The sequence below is a fragment of the Staurois parvus genome, unplaced genomic scaffold, assembly GCF_062004578.1.
Source record: "Staurois parvus isolate SC_StPar_1 unplaced genomic scaffold, SC_StPar_1.0 ptg000248l, whole genome shotgun sequence".
Taxonomy (NCBI): Eukaryota; Metazoa; Chordata; class Amphibia; order Anura; family Ranidae; genus Staurois; species Staurois parvus.
The window spans coordinates 37,494-60,735 of record NW_028318044.1 but is presented as its reverse complement, the minus strand read 5'-3'; the positions used below and the strand labels follow the sequence as shown (position 1 = coordinate 60,735).

Here is a 23,242-nt window from a genome sequence, read left to right as displayed (position 1 = left end):
GCTGTGACATTCATTAAAATGTATGTATTTATTAGACTCAGATCTTTCTGATTTGGCTCTTTAGAGTAATTACCATATGGATGACTTCACAGAACATGCCTCGTTTTTTCCTTAGCAAGCAAGCTAACAGAATCCAACAGTGTATAGAGTAATCTGTTCTTCTTGTCGTTGACATTCTGAAATGCCGTTCCTGGCCTGTCTGGAGCGCAGAATGTTGGGTAGGGCGCTCCCAAGTTATTCATGAAACATGCTTTACATGCAGCCGGCAAATAAGAGACAGCTGGGATGTAATTGCGTGAAATGAATAGGTGTGAAACATGCATTTTAATATTGTCAGAAATAGATTTTTTTTTTTTTTGGGTCTTCCACAAATGTGTGAGAATCATAGTCTTCTAAGATGAAATTATAGCTGGAAATGTCTGCGAGGGTCATGGCAAACCTTTATTAAAAATGTGCATGGACCCATTCGGCATCTGTAATCCTGTTTGAAGAAGCAGAACAGGGAAAGCTGTGTTTGGTGAATTGATTTTGTGTTGGGCGAAACAAGATACAGATTTGTTTTCATTATTTTTCATTTATGTTTATTTCCTCTATTGCATTAGAATTACACACACTTCATATTAAGATGACTGGAGATGAGCCGACTTAAAAAAAAATTGCAATCTAATTTTGTGTCCTACATCTTCTTAAAAGATCATCCCTGTTCAGGCTGATATTACATTGGCAGGGATCTATTTTTTTTTATTTGCAGATTTTCTATTATAATCTTGTTTATATACCAGGGCCACCAGGTAAATAGTAGGTTTAATAGGGAGGGGAAGGTATTTTTTTTATTTTATTTTATTTTTTTTACCTTACTCCAGCCGTTTTTGTGTTTATTAAAAGTCAGCAACTACAAAAACTGTTGCTGCTGATTTTTAATAAACACCCACTTACCTGTCCCGGGGTCCAGCGTTGTACTCACCAGTGCAGTCCCTTCTCTCCTTCTGTCCTCCACGGCGCTGGCATCTCTACTGTGGGTACCAGGCTGTGACAGCTTGCGGTTTCACAGCCTGGTACCCACTGTGCATGCCCGAGTCGTGCCGCGCTTCCTGATTGGTCCAGCAGTCTCCTGGGACCTGTGAAAGCAAGGAGGGGGGTGAATGTGAAAGTGGAAGCGGGTATCTGTCAAAACCAGGTACCCGCTCCCCCCCAAAAGGTGCCAAATATGGTAGTGATGGGGGGAGGAGGCAAATGAGCAGCACATCCGCTTTTGAGTGGAACTCCTCTTTAAGATAAACCATGGTGCTTTGTGAATCCTTTGTCACAAAGAGATGAGCTTGGGTTTGAGCCGAACCCAGAAGGAAGCTATCAGTGCCAGGCCAAACAGGGGGGTTTCCTGTCTCGCTACTGCATGTACATGAGATCACGTGAGTAGGGGTGTCTATTACAATGATTTCCAGCTTTTAGAAGGATCCCATAGGTATGGACTGGACAAGGAGTGGGCAGGAGGGACGGGTGGCCTGGGCGCAGCAGTTTACTGTAGGGATGGGGGTGCCATGTTGTGAACTCATTTTGATACAAGACTGACAGGAGTAGTGACAGCAGTATCAACACTCCTGTCAGCACAGTGCTGGAAGTGGCCAGGAGAGAGTAGGGAGGAGGTGCGGGTTGTTTTCCCTCCGCCTTCCTATTCATGCCAGAGCAGCACTCCTGTATTAAGAAGTCTGCATCTGTGTGTACAGGAATTAATATTTATTATAACACAGTATTTATAAAGCGCCGATAGTTCGCTCAGCACTGTACATTACAAAGGGGGACAGAACATGTGACAGAACAATACCAATACAATGCAAAACATGAGGGGATTGAGGGCCCTGCTCTTTCGAGCTTACAATCTAGGTACAGGAATACAGGATTGTTGCGCTGGCAGGAAGAAGAAGGGAGAGAACATAGCCTGCACCTCCATCCTGCTTTCTCCTGGCTGCTTTCAGCACTGGGCTGATAGGCGTAGTGATGCTGCTGTCACTAATAAAGAAGGGGAGGGGGTGCAGTTTGGCATCTCTGCCTTGGGTGCTGGATGACCTTGTCCTGGCACTGCCCATAGGTATGGATGTACAGTATGTAAACATATCTATATCTGGAATTAAGCTTTTAAGAATTGGTAAATTATATTTTTGTTTCTGGGTTTAGATATGTTTCAAGATGCTAGTTCCCAGAACAGCGAGCAATTGGGCAAGACAAAATAACAAGCAATTAGCAATATGCCCTTTGAGTTTTTTCTTTTTATTTCAAATAAATATTTTATATATTTACTCCTGTGTCTTTAGATAAACCATAGTGCTTTGTGAAGCCTTTGTCACATAAAGAGATGAGCTTGGGTTTGATCTGAACCCAGAAGGAAGCTATCAGCTCCAGGCCAAACAGCTGCAGGCAGAGAGGGTTTACTGTCCCACAGTTTCATGTACATGAGATCACTGGAGTAGCTGTGTCTACTAATGTGATTTCCAGCTTCTAGAAAGATCCCACAGGTATGGTATATTCATAGTTACGTTACTCCAAGCACGACCAATGTAACTATGCAAAAATATCCATACCTAATAATGTGATTTCCAGCTTCTAGAAAAGATTGGTAAGTTACAATTTTGCTTTTGGTTTTAGATATATTTTAAGATCCTGGTTTCAAGAACACTAACAAACTGGGCAAAACAATATCTTTTTTCTTTATCATTAAAAACAAGAAAGCAAGCAATGTGAAATTTGTCCTTTAGGTATTTTCTTTTTCAAATAAATATTTTATGTATTTGTTTCTCATGTGTCTTTAGATAAACCATAGTGCTTTGTGAATCCTTTGTCATATAAAGGGATGAGCTTAGCTGTGGTCTGAACCAAGAAGGAAGCTATCAATGCTAGGCCAAACAGCTGCAGGTGAGGGGAAGCAGAGAGGGTGGGCGGGTGGGCAGGGGTTCCCCCTGTCCTGCAGATGCACGAACACAAAAGGGCAGGGAGACTTGTGACATCATTGACCATATTAGGACTTGGGTGAGCTTAAGTTCAATACCAACCCAAAAGGAAGCTGTAGGTACCATGCTAATCAGCTGAGGATTGGGGGGCACCCCACCTTGCATCTGTAGTTACACAAAGGGGCAAGCATCCTGCCCCTTTGTGTACGCGGGAGGGAATCCCCCAACTGGGGGAGGGGAATCCCATGCTTGCAGCTTATTAGGTTGCCACTGATAGCTTCCATCCTGTTAAGATCAAACCCGAACGTATCCCTGGTCTTAATATGTAAAATGATGTCATGAGCATCCCCGACTCTTTGTGTACGTGTAGCTGTGGGACGGGGATGCTCATGACCTAAGCATATTAAGTCAATGATGTCACAAGCAGCCCCTCCCTCTTGTGTATGTACAGCTGAGGGTCAGAGAGTTTCCCTCCTGCAGCTGATTAGCCAGACACTAATAACTTTCCTCTGGGTTTGGACCAACCCAAACCCACCCCTTTATATGAAAAAGGATTCACAAAGCAATATGGTTTATCTAAAGACACAGGAGTACATATCTCTTTTTGAGCAGTTTAGCTGAGCCATCTGATAAAGGATAATTCCCTGCAAGGAGTAAATGTCACCTTGAGCTATTGATCTCTGCATCTATACAGAGATATTAGAGCCTATGTACCAGAAGTCTATGGGAAAAAACTTGAAGCAGGACAAATGAAAGCAAGAAGGAGGTCAAATGCCACTCAAATAAATGATTTATGAATGATATCAGAAGCACATTAAACTGATATCATTGACACAGGCCCTAATATTCCTCTTGTTGGCTCAAAAAGGGAAGGCAAACTATTAAAGTGTATGTAATTTTTTATTATTGTCCGTGTCCCCGCTGGGGACATTCATCACCATTCATCAAAATTTTTTAGTTGTCACCAGAACAAGTGGCAATTATATGCCATCCATTGAATCCATCCAAAGATGTTCAGGTAACAATTGTCTTGGATAGAAATGTCCTGCATTTTAGGTAGGTTTTTTCATCATTTCCCATTGGGTCTCCAGGACAGTAAGTGAAGAAATATATCCACTATACACTCCCTTTATAAAAAGCATAGATAGTATAGATCAGGGGTGGGCAAACTTTTTGACTTGAGGGCCGCAATGGGTTCATATATTGGACCCGGGGGCCGGACCAAGAGTAGATGAATGATGTGTATGTGTCATCCATAGTAAGTATAGTAATATTCCCCCATAGTAAGCATAGTAATTAATCCCCCATAGTAATTAATCCCCCATATAGTAATTCATCCCCCATATAGTAATTCATCCCCCATAGTAATTCATCCCCCATATAGTAATTCATCCCCCATAGTAATTCATCCCCCATATAGTAATTCGTCCCCCATATAGTAATTCGTCCCCCATATAGTAATTCGTCCCCCATAGTAATTCATCCCCCCTATAGTAATTCATCCCCCATAGTAATTCATCCCCCATATAGTAATTCATCCCCCATAGTAATTCATCCCCCACATAGTAATTCATCCCCCACATAGTAATTCATCCCCCATATTAATTCATCCCCCATATTAATTCATCCCCCATATAGTAATTCATCCCCCATATAGTAAGTCCCCCATATAGTAATTCATTCCCCATATAGTAAGTCCCCCATATAGTAATTCATTCCCCATATAGTAAGTCCTCCATATAGTAATTCATTCCCCATATAGTAAGTCCTCCATATAGTAATTCATTCCCCATATAGTAAGTCCCCCATATAGTAATTCATTCCCCATATAGTAAGTCCCCCATATAGTAAGTCCCCCATATAGTAATTCATCCCCCATATAGTAAGTCCCCCATATAGTAATTCATCCCCCATATAGTAAGTCCCCCCCCTGTGTCAATTCACTTACCTTTGGTCCGCGCGTTCCTCTCGTATTCCCGCGCCGTTCTGGTCTTCAGGGAGGACTGTGAGAGGAGTTCGTCACGCTGCCCCGCCTACATCCTGGCTGCCCCGCCTACATCCTGACAGCTGCAGAGTCCTGACGTCCGAGAGGAGGGAGGGGGGCGGCCATCCGAGAGGGGGGGCGGCCATCCGAGAGGAGAGGAGGGGAGAGGAGGAGAGGAGGGAGGGGAGAGGAGGAGAGGAGGGAGGGGAGCGGGCGCCCGGCACACAGGAGAGCCGCATCTAAATTTGTAAAGAGCCGCGGCTTGCCGACCACTGGCCTTGCGGGAGCCTAGCTCCGCGGGCCGGATTAAAAGGTCCGCCGGGCCGTATACGGCCCGCGGGCCGTAGTTTGCCCATTGCTGGTATAGATCCATTCCCATAATGCATGTCTTATATAAGCAGACCTTGGTTTGTCTGATCCTGCCTGGATGGTTCCCATACAACAGGGTTTCCATGATATTATGTAGGAATGTTCTTCTGACCCTTATTAAACAATGTTCCCATAGGAAGTTTTCCATGGTGCCAGCTTACTATACCTCCTTACTATCATCAATAATCAGAATCATAAGGAATTTGCTCATGTCTCTCAGCCTGCTTGGAAAACTCGTTGGCAATTGTTTTCCGTCCATTAGATTAAATACTTGAGTATTTATAATGGATTCATTAATTTATTTAGGGCCTTTGGATTGCATTTGTCTTTGGGCAATTTCATTCATAGGTATGTATTCACGGAGACCTAATAACCTGGTTTTGGAAACCAAAGAGTTTCTATAATACCCCAACACTGGATCAGCCTCTACTCACTGGGTCTGGAGTCCATGGTAGAAATCAACATGAGACCCATAAAACAACCTGTTTGAAGGACTATGCCGTAGTCCATAAAACAGAGAGGTTTGTTGATTTTGTACCAAAGGGGTTACTCACCAGTTCACACCTTTAATTATATGAAGGATCCAGTGGGCCAAACCATTATTTGTATTTCCAAGGAAAGGCAAATAAGATGTGGGACATTATATAGTCCAAACAGGGGCCATATAATATAACTTAATATTTTGATATTATAAGAAGATGCAGAATACCAAGAGCACCATTGGGTGGACTTGCACTTTCATTGGGGGGACGGATCAGGGGTCTCCAAACTTTCTAAGCAAAGGTCCAGATTACTGTCATTCAGACTTTAGGGGGCAGGACTGTGGCAGTGGGAGTAGAAAATGTCCTATGTCACTGGAATAAATAATGCTTCAGGCTCGGTTGTCAGTGGGGGTAAGAAAATAACATAGTGCCTGTGATTAGTAGGAGGAGAAATGGTGCCTCATTATTGGTATTGGTGGGATGAATAGTGCCCCATTATTAGTATCAGTGGTGGGAATAGCGCTGTTTCACTGGTGTCATTGGGAAGAATAGTGCCACATGGTTGGTGTCAGTGTAAGAAATGGTGCCTCATCATTGGAGCCAGTGGGAGGAATAATGCCCCATCAATGGTGTTAATGGAAGGAATGGTGCCTCATCATTATTGTCCATGGGAGGAATAATGCCCCATCATTGGTGTTAATGAAAGGAATAGTGCCCCATCGTTAATGCTAGTGGAAGGAATGGTGCCTCATCATTGTTGTCAGTGGAAGGAATAGTGCCATATCGTTGATGTTAGTGAAGGGAATAGTACCCCATTATCGATGTTAGTGGAAGGAATGGTGCCTCAATATTGTTGTCTTTGGAAGGAATAGTGCCCCATCGTTAATGTTAGTGGAAGGAATGGTGCTGCATCATTGGAGTCAGTGGGAGGAATAATGCCCCGTCATTGGTGTTAGTGGAAGGAATGGTGCCTCATCATTATTGTCAATGGGAATGAATAATGCCCCATTATTGGTGTTAGTGGAAGGAATGGTGCCTCATCATTGGAGTCAGTGGGAGGAATGGTGCCTCATCATTATTGTCAGTGGGAGGAATAGTGCCCATTATCGATGTTAGTGGAAGGAATGGTGCCTCATCATTGGAGTCAGTGGGAGGAATGGTGCCTCATCATTATTGTCAGTGGGAAGGAATAATGCCCCATTATTGGTGTTAGTGGAAGGAATGGTGCCTCATCATTGGAGTCAGTGGGAGGAATGGTGCCTCATCATTATTGTCAGTGGGAGGAATAGTGCCCATTATCGATGTTAGTGGAAGGAATGGTGCCTCAGTATTGTTGTCTTTGGAAGGAATAGTGCCCCATCCAGGGGCGGACTGACAACTCATGGGGCCCCCGGGCAATAGGGGATCATGGGGCCCCTGTGTCCTTGCCCACACTCAAAGCACTACCAAAAAAGCCTATAAAAAGGTACCAGTAGCATTTCTTGGGGCCCCCTACTGACCCCGGGCCCTCGGGCAGTGCCTAAGTGCTCAAATGGTCAGTCCGCCCCTGGCCCCATCATTAATGTTAGTGTAAGGAATGGTGCCTCATCATTGGAGTCAGTGGGAGGAATAATGCCCCATCAATGGTGTTAATGGAAGGAATGGTGCCTCATCATAATTGTCCATTGGAGGAATAATGTCCCATCATTGGTGTTAATGAAAGGAATAGTGCCCCATCGTTAATGCTAGTGGAAGAAATGGTGCCTCATCATTGTTGTCAGTGGAAGGAATAGTGCCATATCGTTGATGTTAGTGAAAGGAATAGTACCCCATTATCGATGTTAGTGGAAGGAATGGTGCCTCAATATTGTTGTCTTTGGAAGGAATAGTGCCCCATCGTTAATGTTGGTGTAAGGAATGGTGCCTCATAATTGGAGTCAGTGGGAGGAATACTGCCCCGTCATTGGTGTTAGTGGAAGGAATGGGCCCTCGGGCAGTGCCCAAGTGCTCAAATGGTCAGTCCGCTCCTTGCCCCATCATTAATGTTAGTGTAAGGTATGGTGCCTCATCATTATTGTCAGTGGAAGGAATGGTGCCTCATCATTATTGTCAGTGGGAGGAATAGTGCCCATTATCGATGTTAGTGGAAGGAATGGTGCCTCAGTATTGTTGTCTTTGGAAGGAATAGTGCCCCATCCAGGGGCGGACTGACAACTCATGGGGCCCCCGGGCAATAGGGGATCATGGGGCCCCTGTGTCCTTGCCCACACTCAAAGCACTACCAAAAAAGCCTATAAAAAGGTACCAGTGACATTTCATGGGGTCCCCTACTGACCCCGGGCCCTCGGGCAGTGCCCAAGTGCTCAAATGGTCAGTCCGCCCCTGGCCCCATCATTAATGTTAGTGTAAGGTATGGTGCCTCATCATTATTGACAGTGGAAGGAATGGTGCCCCATCATTGGTGTTAATGAAAGGAATAGTGCCCCATCGTTAATGCTAGTGGAAGGAATGGTGCCTCATCATTGGAGTTAATGAAAGGAATAGTACCCCATTATCGATGTTAGTGGAAGGAATGGTGCCTCAATATTTTCCTTTTTTTAAGGAATAGTGTACCATCATTAATGTTAGCGGAAGGAATGGCGCCTTATTATTATCTTTGGAAGTGCCTGTATCAGTGGGAGGAATAATTCCCCAATGGCCGTATAAAAGCAAGTAAACCCACGGGCCACAATTTGGAGACCCGTGGGCCACAGTTTAGAGACCACTGGGACAGATGTTCTTAGAAAAGGCCAATTATGTTTCTTAATCAATGCCTCCATCTTTTTGACCTTGCTTTTATGTTGACCCCACATTTAAAAATACAATACACAATCCTGTGGCAGATAAACAGCTCCCCTGTATGTATTCATATGTTTGCCTGGAGTTCAGCTTTAAATTGTCTAGCTTGTGGTGTTTTCCACAGGTAACATTTATCATGCACACCCTCCAAGACAAACATGACCGTACAATAGGAAATAATAATCTCCTTCTGTTGTTATAAAAAAAAATTCTTTATCTTCCAATCAATATATGAACAGGTGTTTTCTATTTTATGACTTGTTGTGAAACTGTGTTCTGTCTTTTTATATTTACACATCCAATAAAAATTTAAAGTGGAACAGATAATATTTCCAATCTAGAGTTCTATGTGGTGCACAATAAAATTAGATTGCATATAAGGTTCATAACTGGATGCTTGGTCTAATTTGGAGAGGCCATCCACATAAGTAGATGTGTTTTGTTAGCAGACAGCTATGAATAACATCATGGAACACTTTACATCTGCTATATCAGGCAAGGGTATGCAGGGCTCACCAATACATCAGATAAATTCAATTCAGAAATAATTGTATATATCAGTGTTTCTCAGACTTTTTCAAGTTATGGCGCCCTTTAAAAGTATGCAAAATCTCGAGGCACACCAGGTGAGTTATAAGAAAAAAAAAAAAAAGTCTTTTATTTGGTCGTAAATGTTAATAGATAACTCCTTGATTTTTTTAATTATTTATTTTTTAAAGTAAAACTGGCCAAAAATAGTAATACAATATTTTTTTTTAACTTTAGCTTTATATTTTTAGGCCATTGCAAAAAATGACTAAAAAAAAATTTATCTCTGACTACTGATGTGCATATGTATGCATTACTTGTGGTTTATACCCATCGAGGGCCCTGAAACAATAACATGCATTATGGTTTTTTTGTTCTTTTTTTTTAATACATGTAATGGAACCAATACAATAACTATAAGTCAGCACACAAAAAATACAATATAATACCCATTAAAGTCTTATCACAATCCTTCCCCTGAAGTACCAATATCATATATCAACCGACTTAAAATATACCCAAAGTCCAAATAAATGTCCCAAATCGTGACAATTTTTCACAGTTTTTTACGATTTGGGACATTTATTTGGACTTTGGGTATATTTTAAGTCGGTTGATATATGATGTAATGGAACCGACCCCAGACTGCGCTTGGGTACTTCCGTTAGACTACCGCTTCCCTGTCCGAACACCGAAAACAGACACCACAGCTGACCATACAAGACTAGACGACCCCAATCTTGAAGTAATCCAGATGGTAGACTAGTTTATTTGATACAAGATATATACACTCAGGGCACAATCCCCCCTCCGTGCATAATGACACAGGGCGGGGCAATCTACTTAGCAATTTAGTAACAAGAGACACACAGGTATTCAAACTTCACACCAGCAGACAGTCCCATCAGGAGGGAGGGCTGCTGGAGACACCCCCCACTAAGCTAATACACATAAACACATACATCCCATAATAGTTTGCTCCCAAGCCAGACACACAATAGAACAATGGGATGCAACCACATGACATTAAACAATCAACAACCCCCACACAATATTAGGACAGATCACCCTGTACCCCTAACAGGCACCGGGTGACTTACACATAAGAGGGATATGGGGAGCTGAGACAGGGGTCTCCCCACCTCTCCAAAGTGAGCTGTGTTCCATGGGCCCCCCACCCAAAGTCACTCCCGTCACAATACTGCCTAAACACACAGGCACTGACCCTAACACTAACCTAGATAAGGCCCTGATATAAATATTTGATCTCTACATTTATTTATTTATTGTTTAAACAGAGTTTTCTTCTAGTGAGGAGAAAAGGAAACAATGTACCCTTTACTCACAGAGGAGAAACAGTACACGGGTGGGTTCTAACACTAGTGATCGCTGTAATTGGTTATCACAGTGATCACATGATGAGAAAACATTCCTGGTTGTTACTGTGAGACAAGGAGCTGTCAGTGACAGCTTGGTCTCCATGCTACGGGAGTGTAATTTAGGTCCTTCCAACCTGAAAAGGCTACATCCAAGATGCTACATACATGTGTTAAGTTATCCTTGGGAGTGCAATCAAATGCCACAGCTTCCTGGTTTAGAAAATCGTTATTCCAGGGCTTTTTTTCAGCGGGAACCTTGGGGAACGCAGTTCTGGCACCTCCAGCACTGAATGTATGTAATGGCATGGGGTCCTGGGGTGTGCTGAAGGGTCTATTGATGCTAGCTGCTGGGAGATCTATTGTTGCTAGGACAGATCTATTTTTTGTTGCAATCTAATTTTACTGGGGAGGTCTATTGTTGCTGTATGGGATCTATTTTTGTGTGGCAATCTATTTTTACTGGGGAGGTCTATTGTTGCTGGGTGGGATCTATTTTTGTGTGGCAATCTATTTTTACTGGGGAGATCTATTATTGCTTGGGGTCAATTGTTGTTGGAAGGGATCTACTGTTGAGGGAGGGGTCTATTGTTGCTGACTGCTGGAGAGTCAATTGATGCTGGCTGTTGCAAGATCTAGTGCTGCTGGGGTGGTATTTTGCTGTGGGGGTCCATTGTTGCTGGGGGCATCTATTTTTGCGTGGGGGGAGAGCTGTTGCTGGATCGATGGATCTATTTTTGTGTGGCAATCTATTTTTACTGGGGAGGTCTATTGTTGCTAGGTGGGATCTATTTTTATGTGGCAATCTATTTTTACTGGGGAGGTCTATTGTCGCTGGGTGGGATCTTTTTTTGTGTGGCAATCTAGTTTTACTGGGGGATCTATTGTTGCTGGGTGGGATATATTTTTGTGTGGCAATCTATTTTTACTGGGGGATCTATTGTTGCTGTATGGGATATATTTTTGTGTGGCAATCTATTTTTACTGGGGGATCTAGTGTTGCTGGGTGGGATCTATTTTTAAGTGGCAATCTATTTTATCTGGGGAGGTCTATTGTTGCTTGGGGTCAATTGTTGTTGGAAGGGATCTACTGTTGAGGGAGGGGTCTATTGTTGCTGACTGCTGGAGAGTCAATTGATGCTGGCTGTTGCAAGATCTAGTGCTGCTGGGGTGGTATTTTGCTGTGGGGGTCCATTGTTGCTGAGGGCATCTATTTTTGCGTGGGGGGAGAGCTGTTGCTGGATCGATGGATCTATTTTTGTGTGGCAATCTATTTTTACTGGGGAGGCCTATTGTTGCTGGGTGGGATCTTTTTTTGTGTGGCCATCTATTTTTACTGGAGAGGTCTATTGTTGCTGGGTGGGATCTATTTTTGTGTGGTAATCTATTTTTGCTGGGTGGGATCTATTTTTGTGTGGCAATCTATTTGTACTGGGGGATCTATTGTTGCTGTATGGGATCTATTTTTGTGTGGCAATCTATTTGTACTGGGGGATCTATTGTTGCTGTATGGGATCTATTTTTGTGTGGCAATCTATTTTTACTGGGGGATCTATTGTTGCTGGGTGGGATCTATTTTTGCGTGGCAATCTGTTTTATCTGGGGAGGTCTATTGTTGCTTGGGGTCAATTGTTGTTGGAATGGATCTACTGTTGAGGGGGGTCTATTGTTGCTGACTGCTGGAGAGTCAATTGATGCTGGCTGTTGCAAGATCTAGTGCTGCTGGGGTGGTATTTTGCTGTGGGGGTCCATTGTTGCTGGGGGCATCTATTTTTGCTTCGGGGGAGAGCTGTTGCTGGATCAATGGATCTATTTTACTGCTTTTCATGTTATCATTAACAAATTTCAAACAACCTACTTAGTTCACAAAATGATACTTGGTTCTTTATTCTCTAAAAGGGGCAGTACTGGGAGGTGGGTAGAGGGTGGAACCAAGGGATGGTCCTCGGAGGTGGGTAGGGGGCGGAGACAAAATGTGGTAAGGTGTTACTGCACCTATTATCCGAGAAAAAAAGCCCCACATTATACAGACTTTACACAGAGATCATCATTTTGAATATATGTCTTTCCAGCTGGTTAGGTGTCAGAAGGCAATAAAATATTGTGTGAAATATTTGACTTGTGCCAAATATGTTATAATTATTGTGAGGACCCTCTGCCAGAATTAATACACAGCATGGGCACAGGCCTGGATCTAGGGGAGTGCTGGTGTGGTCTGTACGCCCCCTCAGATTTTAGTTGTGCATCTCTCAGTGTATCTACCAATCCATGAGACGTGGTGGGGACAGTTGATGTAAGGGGGCTCTGATGGGGACCTGTGATGTGAATGGATACTCTGTTGGGGACAATTGATATAGGCAGGACTCTGATGATGACATTTGAGATAGGGGGATATTCTGATGGGGACAATTGATGTAGGGGGGAATTCTAAGAAGGGCAGTTGATGTAAGGGGGCACTCTGTTGGGGACAGCTAATGTAAGGAGGCACTTTGTTGGGAGAAGCTGATGTAAGGAGGCACTCTGTTAGGTACAGTTGATGTAAGGGGGGACTCTGTTAGGTACAGTTGATGTAAGGGGGGACTCTGTTGGGGGAAGCTGATGTAAGGAGGCACTCTGTTGGGTACAGTTGATGTAGGGGGCACTCTGGTGAGGACAGCTGATGTAAGGAGGCTCTGATGGGGACCTGTGATGTGAATGGATACTCTGTTGGGGACAATTGATATAGGCAGGACTCTGATGATGACATTTGAGATAGGGGGATATTCTGATGGGGACAATTGATGTAGGGAGGAATTCTAAGAAGGGCAGTTGATGTAAGCGGGCACTCTGATGGGGACAGTTGATGTAAGGAGGCACTCTGTTGGGTACATTTGATGTAAGGGGCACTCTGATGAGGACAGTTGATGTAAAGGGGCACTCTGATGAGGACAGTTGATGTAAGGGGGCACTCTGTTGGGGTCATCTGATGTAAGGGGGCACTCTGTTGGGGAAAGTTGATGTAAGGAGGCACTCTGTTAGGTACAGTTGATGTAAGGGGGCACTCTGATGAGGACAGTTGATGTAAGGGGGCACTCTGTTGGGGTCATCTGATGTAAGGGGACACTCTGTTGGGGAAAGCTGATGTAAGAAGGCACTCTGTTAGGCACAGTTGATGTAAGGGGGCACTCTGTTGGGGAAAGCTGATGTAAGGGGCACTCTGATGAGGACAGTTGATGTAAGGGGCACTCTGATGAGGACAGTTGATGTAAAGGGGAACTCTGATGAGGACAGTTGATGTACAGGAGCATTCTGATGGGGAACCCTGATGTAGGGGGAAACTCTGATGAGGACCCCTGATGTAAGCAGGGACTCTGATAGGGACACCTGATATAAGGGCCACAGGTTCTGTTTATTCATCCTAATGAGAGCTTGATACATCCTAGCATTCCCTGTTCACTCCTTCACCACCTCTATACTATCTGTGAGACGTTGCTTCCGGGTTGTGACTTGTACAGAAGCACGCATCTCTGTCACACTATTGACATTATGCCCCCTGACTTATTTTACTGCACCCCCAGGTCATATAGGCCAGATCCTGCCCTGCCTGGGCCTCATTATTTAAAGAGGACATTGTACCTAAATAGCAAAGTCGGATTTCTAATGTGACCCCCGCCCCTTTTATGAAATTCTACATAAATAAACACCTGTGGGAGATAAAAGTAGAATATTTTACTTTCTTTTTGCCCAGCTTCCATCCAGCGAGATCCCGGGGAATGTTGGGCAGCTCAGATTTTCTGGCACTGTGCTGCAGTATCTTCTTGTGAGATTTGGAGTATGTAGCATTCCACAGGATCTCATCAGCAGGATGGTGGAAGATGAGGGAAAGGGAAGTATATTTTATAAACAACTTTTTCTTACATGTGTTGTTTTTTTATATTTTATGCAGCATGTCAGCAAAGGGGAGGCAGCCTTGAATGGAGTGCAATATACTTATAAATGAAGTGTTAACTGAACAAAGATATTTAACTGGATTGAACTTTCCATATGAAATGGACAACATAGTACTTAATATAAAAAAAAAACAAGTACACTTACACATTAATATAGGAATGGATGTACTCAACCTGTCATTTTTGCAAACATAAACTGCTTCTGTCGACCTGTAACTCATGATAAGTTAGCTGGACCAGCACTGAGATTTCATCATGACATAAATCCATAAATCTGATATTTTCAGAAATGAATAGTTGGTACAACTACCCTTTAAATATTTTTTATTATTATTATTATACAGTATTTATATAGCGCCAACAGTTTGCTCAGCGCTGCACATTATAATGGGAGACAGTACACGAGACAGTACAGTAACAATACAAAACAATACACGAGGGGTTCGAGGGCCCTGCTCCTTGGAGCTTACAATCTAGGAGGGAGGGGATAGTGGTACAAGAGGAAATAGCTGTGGGGGATGGAGTGGTGGGAAGAGCGGAGGAGATCAGCAATTAGGTGAGGGTGGGGTAGGCTTCTCTGCAGAGGTGGGTTTTCAGGGTGCGCCTAAGGGTGAGGAAGGTAGGTGACAGTCTGATGGATTGGGGTAGTGAGTTCCAGACGATGGGGGAAGCCCTGGAGAAGTCCTGGAGTCGGGCATGGGAGGAGGAGACCAGGGAACTGGAGAGTAGGAGGTCTTATGAGGAGCGGAGAGTGTGTTTTGGGTGGTAGATGGATATCAGGTCGGTGATGTAGTTTGGGGCAGTGTTATGAACAGCTTTATACGTCAATAGTACTTAATATAAAAAAAACAAGTACACTTACACAAAAATATAGGAATGGATGTACTCAACCTGTCAATTTTGCAAACATAAACTGCTTTTGTCGACCTGTAACTCATGATAGGTTAGCTGGACCCAGGGGCGGACTGACCATTTGGAAACTCGGGCACTGCCCGAGGGCCCGGGGTCAGTAGGGGGCCCCATGAGACGCCCCTGGTACCTTTTTCATAGGCTTTTTTGAGTTTGGGCAAGGACACAGGGGCCCCATTGTCCGGGGGCCCCATGAGTTGTCAGTCTGCCCCTGGCTGGACCAGCACTGAAATTTTATCATGACATAAATCCGTAAGTCTGATATTTTGAGAAATTAATAGTTGGTACAACTGCCCTTTAAATATTGTAAGGCATCGCTATTTTTTCTATTTTTTTGCCATGAAATTTTGTTTTCTATTGTTGTTTTTAAATTGGTTATGTTTCTCTATAATCCTGTTGGATAATTGTCCAGTTAGGATTAGGCAGGCACCAGAAGAGGAGTTTGCACTATTAAAAGATCTGTGCGTGTTAGAACTGCTGTGATTAAGTGCATGTAGAAGATAAGTAGAAAAACTTATAATAACGTATAGCGAAATAAAAGAGAAGAAAATATCTGATTTTTTTATTGGGAGTCCATATAAAACTGAATAAACCGTTATATTAACATTGACTGCAAATATTATTATTTCAGGTACTTATATAGCACCGTCAATTTACACAGCACTTTACATATATATTGTACATTCACATCAGTCCCTAACCCTCAAGGGGTGCACAATCTAAGGTCCATAACCAGGGGCGGACTGACAACTCATGGCCCCTTGGCAATAGGGGATCATGGGGCCCCTGTGTCCTTGCCCAAACTAAAAAACGCCTATGAAAAAGGTACCAGGGGCATCTTATGGGGCCCCCTACTGACCCTGGGCCCTCGGGCAGTGCCCGAGTTTCCAAATGGACAGTCCGTCCCTGTCCCTAACTTACATTCATATACTAGGGGCTAATTTAGACAGGAGCCAATTCACCTACCAGCATGTCTTTGGATTGTGGGAGGAAACTGGAGCACCCGGAGGAAACCCACGCAGGAACAGGGAGAAAATGTAAACTCCAGGCAGGTGGTGCTGTGGCTGGGATTTGAACCAATGACCTTAGTGCTGCCAGGCGGAAGTGCTAACCAATTAGCCACTGTGCTAACCGTTTAGTCACAAAAGGGCTAAAGAGGGTATTCAAAATTAATGGGTACCCACGTCACAAAAGCTATTCATATAGAAAATAGATTTTGAGGCAAAAACGCACTTTCATGGTACCACCACTGACTTACATAAAATAAAAAAAAATTTTAAATAGAAATTTTATTAAAAATATATAAAATATATAGAAATATATAAAAACATCTCATACATTTCATATATTCAAAATATCCTCTATGTTTTGAGTTGTGAGAAAACAAAACAAGACAGGATTTTGAATATATGAAATGCGTGAGATATTTTTATATATTTATGTAATTAAATTTCTATTTTTTAAAAAAAATCTAACATTGACTGCAAAGTGACATTTCTATCTAGAGGGAACCAATTTTGCCCAATGTTTCAAATCAATATTAAAAAAGGACATGTAAGCTGAGATGTATTTGTAGTTTTTTGGTCATTTCACATCTGCTCTCTAGGAGTTTACAATCTAAGGTTCCTATCTCACATGCAGGGGCGGACTGACCATTTGGAAACTCGGGGACTGCCCGAGGGCTCGGGGTCAGTAGGGGGCCCCATGAGATGTCCCTGGTACCTTTTTCATAGGCTTTTTTGAGTTTGGGCAAGGATACAGGGGCCCCATGATCCCCTATTGCCCGGGGGCCCTATGAGTTGTCAGTCCACCCCTGCTCACATGCATACATATACATGCTATATACTAGGGCCAATTTATACCTGAGCTAACTAAACCTACCAGCATGTCTTTCAGACTGTATTTTTAAAAGAAATGTAGTCAGTATTGTCAATAATATTCTGCATTTTCCTTGATGTGTTACAGCGGGGCAGCTGGCTGGGAACTCCTCAGTAGAGATGTATCGTCAAGTGCTTCTGGCTGGCTGCCGCTGTGTTGAACTGGACTGCTGGAAGGGCAGAACCGCAGAGGAGGAGCCAGTCATTACTCATGGCTTCACCATGACTACTGAAATATTATTTAAGGTATATATTATTATTACTATTATTGTACAGGATTTATATAGAAACACCAGTTTGCGCCGTGCTTTATTGGTCCAACTGCGATCTGGACAAGCTGTGCTTTCCATCGTTGTGTGTTGAATTCATGCAGAATGAATGAGTTTACAAACCAGGAAATTATCCTTCTCACATTAATCCAGCTGGGATTTTGGGTGATCCCCATTATGTGTTTCACATACTGTATGTGTTGATTGTAGCCGTATTAGTGCATTTGCGACAGAAACAATTGAGTACTGTCCGTGATACTTTTTTATTTGCACTAACATACAATTTTGAGGACAAGCTTTCTGGGAATGTGCCCTTCTTCAAGGTCCAAGCAGTAGCACTGCTTAGAACTTGAAGAAGGGGACATTCCCAGAAAGCGTGTCCTCAAAATTGTATGTTAGTGCAAATAAAAAAAGTATCTGCGGACAGTACTCAATACATACTGTATGAAAATCAGTTCAATGGATCATTCATAGGCAACGTTTTTTTTCAATCCAAGGGTATGGTAGGTTTATCCCACTTGCACCTTTTGGGCACTGTAGCTGCCCTAATCCTATCTTAGGTGGTTGCAGCATCCATAATGGTTCCCTAAATAATGTGTTGATAGCTCTAAATATTCTTAGAGGGATAATAACTGATGAATTATGGAGAAAGTAAAGTAATTGTGGCATGAAAATTATTTTGATCAAATTTGCCCTCCCGTTCAGGGAAAGATAATGTTTTTGCCATACTTGTGTTTTGTCTTGAAACCTCACTAGAACATGAGCCACAATCTAAGGGGAGCGGGACTAGTTAAATAAGAGGCCCCAAGTGGCATGGAGAAACCATAAAGGCTTCATCACTTCTTGAAAATGAAAAGGTAGCGTCCCCCAGAAAAGGTAGCGTCACCAAGCAGCAGGGTGTCATTTCTTAGGCACGAATAATGAATAATAGGGGTTAGAGGTTCATATAAATATTTACTGTATCACCCAATAAATGGCTTCCATCCAGTAGCCAAAAATATGCAGACAAAAAAAGAAGTTGTGGAAAGAGATTCACAGGAAAGCGGCTGCATTTTGGACAGAATGCGATACTCAGAAAAATTTCCAAAAAATTATGCTTTATTAACCACTTGCCTACCAGGCACTTATACCCCCTTATTTACCAGGCCAATTTTCAGCTTTCAGCGCTGCCGCACTTTGATTGACAATTGCGCGGTCATGCAACATTGTACCCATATAAAATTTTGATCATTTTTTTCTCACAAATAGAGCTTTCTTTTGGTGGTATTTAATCGCCACTGGGCGCTTTACTTTTTGCGCTATAAAAAAAAAAATGCAAAAAGTTTGAAAAAAAAAGTTTCTTTTTTTCTATTATAAAATTTTTCAAACAGGTATTTTTTCTCCTTCACTGATGTGCGTTGATGAGGCAGCACTGATGGGCACTGATAGGCGGCACTGATGGGCACTGATAGGCAGCACTAAAGGGCACTGATAGGCAGTACTAATGAGGTGGCACGGATAGGCGGCACTGATAGACAGCACTAATGAGGTGTCACGGATAGGCGGCACTAATATGCAGCACTGATAGGCGGCACTGATAGGTGACACTGATGATGGGTACGATAGACGGCACTGACTGGCATCACTGCTGGGCACTGACTGGCGGCACTGACTGGCACATCCCCTGGGCACTGACTGGTGGCACTGACTGGCAGCACTGCTGGGCTGCACTGGTGGGTGGCACTGGTGGGCAGCACTGGTGGGTGGGCACAGGTGGGTGGCACTGGTGGGCACAGGTGGGTGGGCACAGGTGGGTGGCACTGCTGGGCACAGGTAGGTGGCACTTCTGGGCACAGGTGTGTGACACTGCAGAGTGGCACAGGTGGGTGCATTGCTGGGCACAGGTGGGTGATCTGCTGGGCACAGGTGGGCGGAGCTACTGGGCGCACTGCTGGGCACAGGTGGGCGGAACTTGCGGGTGGCACTGCTGGGCACCGATCATCAGGGCACTGATCATCAGTGCCCTGATGATCGGTGCCGATCCCCGCTCTGACAACTGCCGGTTCTCGGCAGTACTTTCCTCACGATCTGACAGCGTGAGGAAAGTGCAGCCGAGAACCGGCACTTGCATTTCCCTCTGATCAGCGTGTCATTGGACACGGCTGATCAAGAGGTAAAAGGCCGCTGTGATTGGCCTTTTACCACATCACGTGATCAGCTGTGTCCGTAGGACACAGCGATCACGGAGATCGCCGGGTGCGCGCCCCCTGGGGCGCGCAGGAGAGCGCGTTCTGGGAGGACGTCATATGACGTCCACTCAGAACTGGCCGGCCGCAGTTCAGCCGTCATTCGGCTATCTGCGGTCGGCAGGTAGTTAAACATTAATAGTAGACACTAGGGTAATTACCCCGGTTCACCGACACCTCAGTATGAGATAATACTCTCAGACCTAAAACCACATAAAAACCACATCAAGACTGGTCTAGATATGAATGTGCTGCATAGAAAATGACTAAATCCTGTCTAAAGCATTTGCAGCACCACCACATTGGTTACACTACCAGTAGGAGGTATGTCAAAAAATTGTACCACTAGGTATATATTATGACATGTTATGCAAAATGGCTAATATGGTCACCATATAGAAGAGACATAACCCTTAGCCTAGACAAGGCAATGTGGGTAAAAAAATGTTAATATATAGGGAGGAATAGAACCCCAGTAATGTCTATATAGACTCATATAATACAGCCCTATAGGAGCACAAGTGAGTGGTACACATCTACCCTAGGCAAATGCAAAAGTTGTTGTATATGAAGACTTCATACGTCAGATACGTCACTTCCGGTCATGCGCATTGGCGCTATGCACGCCGACCAGCAAGGAGGCGGCCATCTTTACATGCCATGAGCTATGCATGGTCCTGATGTGGTTTTTATGTGGTTTTAGGTCTGAGAGTATTATCTCATACTGAGGTGTCGGTGAACCGGGGTAATTACCCTATTGTCTACTATTAATGTTTAATAAAGCATCATTTTTTGGAAGTTTTTCTGAGTATCGCATTCTGTCCAAAATGTAGCTGCTTTCCTGTGAATCTCTTTTCACAACTTCTTTTTTTGTCTGTCATTTCTTAGGCAACCTTTAGAGTTAAGTTGATACTTGCCCTGTTGAAGATAGAAGTGAACCACTGTGAACAGAGCACCAAACCCTAACCCTCTGTGCCAAATCTAAGCTTCATCCTAAACCTAATCCCAGTTGTACTGTAAATCAGTTAGTAGCATTTTTTGCTGACAGCTCGGTGCTGGGGCACAAAACTATAGGCAAACGCCTGAGGATTGGGTGTGATGGCGCTCAGCAGGACAGAGTATACAGATGTGGGTAGTTTGGGGGTATTATATTTTAGGAGCTATTTTAGGTTGGTGTTGGGTTCAGGGATCATGGGGGATTGATCTCAGATCTAGGGTTAGATTTTAGGAGTTTTGTACCCTATTGGGGCACTAGTTTAGAGGTTTAATTTAAGGTAGGAGTCAAGGGTTAGGTATTAGGGTAAGGGTTAAATGTGCAGCTAAAGGTTAAGTGGTAAGGTATAGACTAGGGAAAAAGTAGTGGTTGAGGAACTGAAGTGTGAAGGCATAGTTATAGGTGTTAGGGTTCGGTCTGAACCTGCAACTGGCCCCCTGTTTAAAAAGTTTGAGGACCCCTGGTGTAGACAGTCCAATATCTGTGAACACGAACAGGCACAGTGCTTCACTCCTCTTGGTCATGCAAGACACACAATGGTTACACAACACACTGATTGGTGATCCTACAAGGGCTGCAGTGGCCTCTCACCTCCACTTGGCGACCCCTCAGGGCCACAAAGCCTTTTGGATCACCTCTGGATCCTCCCTGTAAAAGCTCTCCTTTCAGCCTGGTATCCTGGGCTTAAAAAGCCACACTGGTATCCTGTATCACCACTGCAGTTAATCCCTCTGAACCGGTTGGTAGGCAGGCAGGTACTCTCAAAATGACAATGACAATTCTCAATAGCCCATAGAACAAGAGAAAAACACATTCTCCATAATGTAAAACTGTTTTAATCCCAAGATAAGAAAAACCAAGATATACACTCACATTTAGCAGGAGATAACAGGCATTTCCCCATGTACTGGGTGTATTGCATGCAACGGGTGTACCAAAATGGCACCACGCCGGAAGTACGTCACCACGATTTGCCATCGACGTGACTAGAACTCTCCTATTTACTACAGCTTGTATTGGAAACCATTGGTTTCTGAAGACAGGCTGTACAACCCGATGGGAACCAAGCGGAGCACTCCCTATCGCTAGAGGCTTTTGGACTGCAGGACTGGTAATGGGATCTGGTCACCGGAGGTCCCAAGTGCACAACAGACAGCGGAGGAAATTGAGTTATTTAATATCCCTGAATCATCAGACATCTTTAGAAATAAAATCAAGCTTTAAATATGCATTTCAAAAAAGCCCTGAATCATAGTCTTAGTTGTAGTGTCTTGTGTCACCGAAGCTGTGGGAAGCATAAGACTTTTGGTATAGCAGAGCAGTAAAAAAAAATTGAATACCTCCTGGAACCAGCAAGAGGACATCAATCGCTAATACGGAACAACATATTGTGAATTTTGAGCTTCATTTGCTTGCTTTCAAATTCAGAAATAATTGGAATCTTAAGAAGCAGCCTAGAGATTGACTGATTGGTCATGCACACTTCTATTTGTGACACTTATTAAACTCTACCCAGGAGGAATAAGCAGTGCCTAGTGCCTTTATTAAAGATGATTGAGAGACCCTTCTCGTGCTCCATATTTATGTTGGTTGATTCATACAGCATTTGTCTTATAGTGGTTGTCTATTACTAATATTTGTGTCCATAAAGTTATAATTTAACCCCTTTCTGCCTCCTCCCCTTTAACTGGGTCTTAAAGGAGAACAGCCAAAGCTATTTTGGCTATGCTTCTCTTGTGGATCAAAGGATTGCAGTGCATCCTGCACTACTGTGACCCATTTTCAGCCAACAGCGGGCTAAAGTTCGTGGTCAGGTGATGTCACAGAGCTGGTTTAGGCACTGAAAAGATCCCGACCATATGGTCCGGATCCACCCTGACGCCTGGACTGGCAGCTGGCTCAGCCTCTCATCGGGCCACAGAGAGCCTGAGCCAGCCGCTCCCGCCCTCTCCACAGAGCTGGAGGGGCAAAGCAGAGAGCCAGTGATTGACTGTCAAGGTCCTACCTTTTCCCTGAGGCTATGTTGCTCCATGTGCTGGCGTCCATCTTGGATTTCTGCTGACCATGGTGGGAATCCTTTTATGCCTTCAGGTCTCTGAGGTCCATCCCCCAGAGGGGTGTGGCTGATGACATATAAGCCTGTGGTCCGCACATGCTCTTTGCACTTGTGTCTTTGTGTTGCTATTACTCTGTTCTGACTCTCGTGACGCTCCTGGATTCTGACTCGGCTTGTTACTCAACTATTCTTTGCATTCTCCTTTGATCTGACCCTCTGTTGCTGAACCCGGCTCGTGACCTGTGATTCTCGTCTGCTGTCCTGTACCGTTTTGTCCCGTTGTTGTTGACCCGGCCTGTCTGACTACTCTTTTGTCTTTTCCACCAGCTACACGCCATTGGCAGCGGCCATTACCGCAGCTGAGGTGTCTCGGGGGCCGCGACCTGGTTCCTGGCTGCGTCAAGTCCATCCCCACCATCAGGGGCCCTGGTGAAGGGCAGCCTGGGACTTAGACTCCGCACCCTGAGGGACTTCGGTCTGTGGGT

At 44.0% G+C, this 23,242-nt stretch overlaps 1 protein-coding gene across 2 annotated transcripts in view; it reads left to right on the top strand.

Annotated features, from left to right (window-relative positions):
• The window catches only part of PLCB1 (phospholipase C beta 1), an 815,168-nt gene that overhangs the window by 756,277 nt on the left and 35,649 nt on the right, over positions 1–23,242 (top strand). For both annotated transcript variants that reach the window (XM_089680621.1, XM_089680620.1), the window contains exon 11: positions 17,302–17,459. In XM_089680621.1, coding sequence (XP_089536747.1) covers positions 17,302–17,459 — 158 coding nt within the window. The remainder of the gene's footprint in view (positions 1–17,301; positions 17,460–23,242) is intronic.